At 40.2% G+C, this 8,752-nt stretch overlaps 1 protein-coding gene across 1 annotated transcript in view; it reads left to right on the top strand.

Annotated features, from left to right (window-relative positions):
- Positions 1–8,752, top strand: part of LOC106881280 (succinate dehydrogenase [ubiquinone] iron-sulfur subunit, mitochondrial) — a 22,060-nt gene that overhangs the window by 10,362 nt on the left and 2,946 nt on the right. The window contains exons 3-7 of the mRNA XM_014931609.2: positions 1,669–1,727; positions 3,243–3,386; positions 4,151–4,229; positions 6,267–6,389; positions 8,297–8,406. Of these exons, the coding sequence (XP_014787095.1) occupies positions 1,669–1,727; positions 3,243–3,386; positions 4,151–4,229; positions 6,267–6,389; positions 8,297–8,406 (515 nt within the window). The remainder of the gene's footprint in view (positions 1–1,668; positions 1,728–3,242; positions 3,387–4,150; positions 4,230–6,266; positions 6,390–8,296; positions 8,407–8,752) is intronic.

The raw sequence follows: 8,752 nt of genomic DNA, 5'->3' as shown, positions 1-8,752 counted from the left end.
TGTGTTTGTGTGTCTGTGTTTGTCCCCCCAACATCGCTTGACAACCGATGCTGGTGTGTTTATGTCCCCGTAACTTAGCGGTTCGGCAAAAGAGACCGATAGAATAAGTACTAGGCTTACAAAGAATAAGTCCTGGGGTCGATTTGCTCGACTAAAAGGCGGTGCTCCAGCATGGCCACAGTCAAAAGACTGAAACAAGTAAAAAAGTAAAAGAGTATATAATCTGTGTGTACATATAATACGCATAGGCACAAAGCAAATTTGGAAGGTGGTGGGGTGGGGGAAGTCATAAAATATACCAATAATTCAAGTGTTATTTTATATTATTTTCCTTGAAAGGATGACAGGCTAACTTAACTTTGGTAGCATTTGAACTCAACGCTTTAGCTGATGGTGAAAATACTACAAGTTATTTTGTACAACATTAACGATTCTGTCAATGCATATGCATGTATGAATGAAAGTATTCTCTGTGAGATTCATCTGACTGGGTTGTATAGACAATCATCATCATCGTTTAATGTTCGCCTCCATGCTGGCATGGGTTGGATAGTTTGAGACGCTGCGCCAGGCTCCAATCTGATCTGGCAAGATTTCTACTGCTGGATGCCCTTCCTAATGCCAACCACTCCAAGAGTGTAGTGGGTGCTTTTTCTGTGCCACCAGCACGGAAGCCAGTCAGGCGGCACTGGCATCAACCGTACTTGAATGGTGCTTTTTACGTGCCACCAGCAAGAAAGCCAGTCAGGTGGCACTGGCATCGACTATGCTCAAATGGTGCTTTTTACATGCCACCAGCACCTGTCAGAAATGCAGTGACTCGGTTTTTATAAGGTACAGTGTTTGTAATTGCATACTAAATGTAGTTTAAGATATGTACGATTGTGAATAGAAGCACTTTAAATGGAATTCCTGTGAAGAATCTCTAGGGTACCATTAATCGACAGTGTGCATAGCTTGGAGATCAGGGTATCTCTAATAGTTGAGCTGCTACTTCTCTGCATTGAAAAATCACAGCTCCGGTGTGACTGACATGTGATTAGAATGTTGCAAGGAAGAATCACAAGATGAATTCCTCAAGTTGACTCAACCAGCAAGAGACCCAGTGGTAGACCAAGAATGAGATCATAATCATCGTCATCATTTAGTGTCCGTTTTCCATTCTGGCATGGGTTGGACAGTTTGACTGGAAAGCTGTACCAGGCTCGTCTGATTTGAGCTTGGTTTCTACAGCTGGATCCCTTTCCTAATGCCAACCACTCCAAGAGTGTAGCAGGTGCCTTTTATGTGTCACTGTCATGGGTGCCTAATATCCATCGTTTCAGTTGGTTATGCTTGGGAACCCTACAGGAAAGTGTAATGGCAGTCACTTCAGCAAGGACCCTATGGAGGAGCTTCCTGAGGATTCTATGGCCACGACTGATAGAATACCTACGGATAGATGGTCGGATAATAACCATAACCTCAGTTAGTCACACTTGCTTCTGATAGGACCCTATGGAGGAGGTGCCTGAAGACTCTAACCCCACAACTCTCTCAGGAATAGTGAGCGAAGAAGATGGGATGGGACAGGGAATATTACTGATGGGTACTCTTTTTGATCTCTTTTGCTCCCTAATCAGTGAAGTGTTACCAGTTACACTAATTACTTTGTTCTCTCTTCTCTAGGATCCAGACAAGCAGGGAGATAAACCACGGATGCAAAGCTATGAAATTGACTTAAACAGGTAACTCTCTTTTACTTGTTTCAGTCATTTGACTGTGGCCATGCTGGAGCACCGCCTTTAGTCGAGCAAATCAACCCTAGGACTTATTCTTTGTAAGCCTAGTACTTATTCTTTGTAAGCCTAGTACTTATTCTATCAGTCTCTTTTGCCGAACCGCTAAGTTACGGGGATGTAAACACACCAGCAAATACAGACACACAAACACACATACATATATATATATATATACATATATACAACGGGCTTCTTTCAGTTTCTGTCTACCAAATCCACTCACAAGGCTTTGGTTAGCCCGAGGCTATAGTAGAAGACACTTGCCCAAGGTGCCACGCAGTGGGACTGAACCTGGAACCATGTGGTTGGTAAGCAAGCTACTTACCACACAACTCCTCCTGCACCTATTTACAGTTTAATATATGAATCTTCACCCACCCCAGTCACTTTTTGTATTATGTGTCCTCCCACACACATACACTCTATCATTGTGTTGTCAGTAAAACACAATAGATGTGTGTGTGCTTATTAACACTGTCTGAGCAAATATAAAAGAAAACAAGTGAATTTTTTTCTTTTAGAACAGTGGCTCTTGGAGCATATAAAGCTATAATTAATTGTATATAAATACCGGAGGTGGAGGTATGTGGTTTAGTGGTTAGGGTGTTGGACTCTTGATCATAAGATTGTGGTTTTGATCCCTGGACCGGGCAATGTGTTGTCTTCTTGAGCAAAGCACTTCATTTCATACTGCTCCAGTCCACTCAGCAGTAGAAATGAGTTTAGCCTGGAGAGGGATGGGTTCCACCAGGCTTTCTTGGCCTAGATATACTGCGTGGCTATAGCGCTCCCAACAACCCTCAAGGGGTTAAGGGACTTGTCAAATACTGGATTGAAAACCCCTTTACAATAGTAAAAGTCAAAGGCTGTCTGTGGGACTTAAAATAAAAAGTATATTTCTTTATGATCCCCAGTAAGCAAAAGTCCTTTAGTTTCAACTTATGACATGTAAAGACCATTGGAATGAGAAAATATCTTTCCAGCAAAACAGTTAAGGATTGGTGACAGCAGGAGTGTCCAGTGATAGAAAATCTATTTCAACTAGTTTTGTCTAACCCATGCCAGCATGGAAAAGGCTGTGTGGTAAGAAGTTTGCTTCCCAAGCACATGGATTTGGGTTCAGTCCCAATGCATGGCATCTTGGGCAAGTATCTTCTGCTATAGCCCTGGGCAGACCAAAGCCTTGTGCTGTAGAAAACCTGCCAAAACAGTCGCTGGAATATGATGCAGTCCTCAGACCCATTAGATGCTGTCAAACCAAAAGGATGAAAGGCAAAGTTGAATACTGCTGAGGTTGACTTGGCCTTTCATACTTTGGTGGGGGGAGGTTCAATAAAATAAATACCAGTTGAGTATTGGCGGGGGGTGGGTGTCAGTGTAATCAACTTCCCCCTTCCCCCTAAAATTGCTGCCCTTGTACCAAAATATAAAAGAATCATTGTCATTTATTCTGGTTTACAGATGTGGGCCCATGGTCCTTGATGCCTTGATCAAGATAAAGAATGAGGATGACCCCACTTTAACATTTCGGCGGTCTTGTCGTGAAGGCATCTGTGGCTCTTGTGCCATGAATATCGGTGGTGTGAACACCTTGGCATGTATCTGGTGAGTAACTTGAAATTCTTAATATATAACTTGAACAATCTATTTGATGTATACATCTCACACACACACACACACACACACACACTTCCTCTCTCTCTCTCCCTCTTCTCAAGGCTGTGATGTTTGGGAGAAGGAGACTGTAGAGAGCAGTGGTTCTCAACCAGGGTCCTTATAACCTTTTGAGATCCATACAAAATTTTAGGGATCCACACAAGCAAAATAGTAAACTGGAGATCCACAGTATTATTTTATAGGTCCATTAAAAATTTTTGCTCTAGATGTATTTATTGCGTTCAAATCCTGCTAATGTCGACTTAGTCTTTCATCCTTTCAAGATCGGTAAAATGAGCACTAGTATCAATGTAATTGACTTACTTCATCATCATCATCATCATCATTTAGTGTCCATTTCCCCTACTGGCATGGGTCAGACGGTTTGACTGGAACTGGTAAGCCGTACCAGGCTCATCTGATTTTGGCTTGGTTTCTACAGCTGGATGCCCTTCCTAATGCCAACCACTCCGAGAGTGTAGTGGGTGCTTTTTATGTGTCACTGCCACAGGTCGCTTTTACGTGTCACTGGCACCCTTAAATATCTCTTCTAGGTTGTCGTTTATGTTAATTAAACTTTTAAATAGAAACAAGCAACAGATAATGAAAGATTCTCTTTTTCTTCAAATGTTGACTATGTCAGGTTAGTCTCCTTTTTTTTTTTTCAATCTGTTTGACATCTCAATTTTCTTTATCCCTTTTCTATTTTCCAGTAAAATTGATGGTAATTTATCGAAGCCCACCAAGATTTACCCTCTACCTCACATGTATGTGATTAAGGACCTTGTGCCTGTAAGTGGCAGTTTTTGAATTCAATGTTTTTGTTGTTTAAAACAAAATGTTTATATAACTCTTTAGCATTCAGATTACACCGTGAAATGTAATGCTTATTTACCATATTTTCTAGCATACAAGTCAATGTATATAGTGTAAACATTTGAAATATCATCACTGTCTTTCTCCTAAACGTGAGTAACCATCATGATGTCAAGGCCAAGAGGCAGGAGCACATGCACACCAACATACACAACGGTCATTTTTCAGTTTTTGTCTACCAACTCCACTCACAAGGCTTTGGTCAGCCTGGGGCTATAGTAGAAGACACCTGCCTAAGGTGCCATGCAGTAGGACTGAGCCCAGAGCCCTAGAGTCCCAGAACTATGTGGTTAGGAGGCAAACTTCGTACCTCATAGCCATGCCAAAAATGATACATGAGACATAGTGTCCCTAAGCCAGCCAACCCTTCTAGAAGAGCAGTACTGCTACTGATTTGGACCATGATGAAATGTCCAGCTCATGCCAGCATGGAAATCAGAAGTTGATGAGGACAACAGTGTAGGATGTTGGAAACAATCCTAAAGACAAGCACTAGTTAATTCTAGTTAACAATATTTAGATGTCATTTAGACCTTACATATACGAATAAATATCTTGTTGGATGTGGAGCTGTGTGGCTTAATGGTTAGGGCGTTTCAATTCCTGCACCGGGTGATGTGTTGTGTTCTTAAGCAAAACACTTCATTTCACATTGCTCCAGTTCACTCTGCTAGCAAAAATAAAATGAGTATTCCTGCGGTGGACCAGCATCCCATCCAGCGATGGTTTCCCAGTTTCCCCATGGAAACCATCACTATGAGTCTATATGATTCAGGAACTTTATCCTTTTCATATTATAGGATAATTGTTAAAGGTTATATGTGTTTAATAAGATCAGCAAGGAATAATATTTAAATCTCCTTTGGGCCTTACAGATAAATGTTTATGGCCATGTATTTATTAACATATGGGTGCCCTTCCTAATGCTGGCCACTTTACAGTGTGTGCTGAGTGTCTTTTTTTTACATGACACTGGCACAGTGAGATTGCCAAGTAAGTTAGGGTTAGGTAAGGCAGAAAAATAAAAAGGAAAGGGATAAAAAAAAAAACAAAGCAAAGTAGGGAGAGTATTTGAGAAGGGGAGGTGGTTTTATGCCAGGTCTTGAAAGACTAAAGTATGGTAGAGGGATTTACATAATAGATTTGTGTATTTCTTGTAGTTTAATTTTAAAGTCAGTGTTTAATCCTGCCTATATTTGATTGAATACTGTTGTGCATAGGGTAAATGTGTTTGAAAGTTGTGTGTTTTGTTTTTTGGTATGTTTGTTCCCAAACAGCACTTCTTTTAGTGCTGTTGACACTGTCGGATTGAATGGTACTTCCCAGGTGTTGAAACCATAATGATATCCATGGGGCAGCTAATGATGGAAGTATGTTGGATTGTTGGTATGGCTGTTTTTGTATATGTGGAATAATGTTATAACACAATCCCTTTGATATATAGATAAATAAATGTTTATGGCTGTGTGTTTATAATAAAATACATCAGGAGATGTATTGAAAATGTCTACTAAGAATAGCAAAGTTTGTTTTTACTACAACGATTACATACATGGAACTGAATCTCCCTAAAAAGTAACATCATCATCATTTAATGTTTTAACCATGCTGGTATGGGTTGGATGGTTTGTGCATGAACTGACAAGCCAGAAGGCTGTTCTGAGCTCCTATGTCAGTTTTGGCATAGTTTTTATGGCTGGATGCCCTTCATAATGCCAACAGAGTGTATAGGGTGCTTTTTTTTTTCTTTGTGGCACCAGAGCTGTTGAGATCACCTAACACCCATAAGACAAGGTTCCTCAACTAAGTGGTATGTAGTAGTATTGAGAGGTATGAAAGTATGATGTCTTTTTATTATGAGTATCTTTAGAATAATAACCAGGAGGGTTTAATTCTCACTCTCCCTCCAGTGATCTATGTGTTATACTGAGATATTCTATTGTTTCTCTTCAGGATATGAACAACTTTTATGCCCAGTATGCTTCTATTGAACCATACTTGAAGAAGAAAGATATTAAGGAAGAAGATATTGGCAAGGAACAGTACCTTCAGTCTGTGCGGGATAGAGCAAAATTGGTAAGGCTTGTATATTCTAAAACACATTAAAATTGGTAAGTCTTTGAAGTCTATTTACAGACCAAGCAGAACTAACTGGCAAGGCTTTTAGATAAATTCTTAAACGGCCAAACAATACTCGAAAGTATATTGTTAAATGATTAAGCAAGATTGATGAGACTTCTAAGAAGTTTTAGTCACTGGGATACATAAGTGGATACACTTTTATGGGTTCAATTTTGACTTTTTAGTATTAATAATCACATGAGTAAAAGATGTAGTTTCCTGAGATTATTGTGATGTTCATACTTTTTTTCCAAAGCATTAATGAAAATATAAAACTGGTTTACTGTTGCTATTGAAGACGTGTGACCCAGTGGTTTGGGTGTTGAGTTCACAGTCATGAAGTCATAGGTTTGAAGGGTCTCTGGAGTAACAGTAATCAATAGGGTGCATAGCTGAGAGATCAGTGGAGGGTCTCTTCAAGCTGAGCCACTGCTTCACATTGAGAGGTCACAGCTCTGGTCCTACGAACATGTGATTAGAGGGTCACAGGAAAGAATTGCAAGACATATTCTTCATGCAAAGCCTGGCAGCAGGAGACCTAGGAGTAGACCAAGAACGAAATGGTTGCATAACATCTATAGTCTCAGTTGGTCACACTTGAGGAATCTAGCAGGAAAGTGTAATGAAGGTTGCTTCTGATAGGACTCTGTAGAGGAGGAGGTGCCTGAGGAACTCTACCTCCATGACTGACAGGAAACCTTGAGGGTAGACCAAGAATAAAGTAGTTGGATGTTATCCCTAGTCTCAATTGGTCTTGCTTGGGAATCCAACCAGAAGATGTAATTATGGTTGCTTCTGAAAGGACTCTGTGGAGGAGGAGGTGCCTGAGGAACTGTACCTCCACGACTGACAGAAGACTTAGGGGTAGACCAAGAACAAAGTGGTGGGATAATCTGCATAGCATCTGTTAGTCATGCTTGGGAATCCAACCAAAAAGTTTCATGATTGTTACTTCTGATAGGACTCTATGGAGAAGAAAGTGCCTAAAGGCTCTACTCCCAGGAATGATGGGTAGAGAAAATGGATGAATGGATAGGCCGTTGTGTTCTTGAGCAAGTCACTTCCTTTCATGTTGCTACAGTTCACTCAGCTGAAAACTTGTAGCCGCAACAGCTGGGTGGAGAGGAGTTAATCTTGTGATGGGTTGGCTCAGTAGGTTCTTGTATTCTCCATTACTGAGAAACCAAGATAAGTTCCTGGTTTATGAACCTGTACGGAGAAGTCAGTACTTCATCTTTACTCCTATGTTGTTTTTCTAGAATGTACAAATGTTCTGAGATGTTATGATGCTCATGTCTTTCTCAACCTCGTTAGTGTTACTTTGACATCTGATATTGAAGATAAAAATCAACAGCAATCCAAGGTTAAGATCTAGGAAGGTGGTAATCTAAGTAGGTTAATTGTGGTATTCCAAATATAGTTCCAGTGGTGATCTGGATATAGTTCAGTGATGAAGTGGTCTTTGAGAGGTGGCAGTAATTCAAGGAATAGGTTGAAGAGAAGATGGAGTGGGGAGGTCTGAGAGGAGGAAGTTCATTCAGGCAGGATCAGAAGGTAGTATGCCAGTTTTGCTACCTTAGTACTTGTTGATCTTGTCCAACCAACAATGTTTATTGAGTGTCCCTTCCACTTTATGGTGGCAACTACCGATGACTGGTCTTTGATCCCTCAACACATGGTTCATCTTGAATAAATCTTTGTTACAAATAAAATACCAGCAATATTTTAGGGTAGACTCAGTAGACTATGTACCCCATCTTTTCTTTATAAAACTGATCTTGTGTCTGTTTAAGAGATTCAAATAAAACTGTGTTTATGTCATTTGCATATTCCAATATGGTGAATTGTGTTTTCTTTTTCAGGATGGTCTTTATGAATGTATATTGTGTGCCTGCTGCAGTACCTCCTGCCCCAGTTACTGGTGGAACTCTGACAAATATCTTGGTCCTGCAGTCCTTATGCAAGCTTATCGGTAGGAACTTGTTTCTGTTATATTACTGCATACTAAGGGGTGCTGAAAAGTTCCTGGCTTTGAGTAAAAGAAAATACAAAAGGATCAGTTAATTATGATTTTATTCAACATACCCCCCCCCCCTCTCAGATTCACACACTTATTACAGTGGTCCTTCAGTTTTTCTAGGCCCTCGGAAGGTTAGGCCACCATCCAGGCTTTTCATTATACCCTTAAAACCACAAACTTTTCAGCACTCCAGCATATTTATGCACAATTAACCATTTTTATGCCATGCCAATCCACTTGAAACTTGCTCTGGTTCTGTAATATAAAACCTCTTAGTTTTAAAATGTCCAAATTTAAT

The sequence above is a fragment of the Octopus bimaculoides genome, chromosome 23 (genome assembly GCF_001194135.2).
Source record: "Octopus bimaculoides isolate UCB-OBI-ISO-001 chromosome 23, ASM119413v2, whole genome shotgun sequence".
Classification (NCBI taxonomy): domain Eukaryota; kingdom Metazoa; phylum Mollusca; class Cephalopoda; order Octopoda; family Octopodidae; genus Octopus; species Octopus bimaculoides.
The sequence above is the reverse complement of the archived record's forward strand: the minus strand, read 5'-3'. Positions and strand labels throughout refer to the sequence as shown.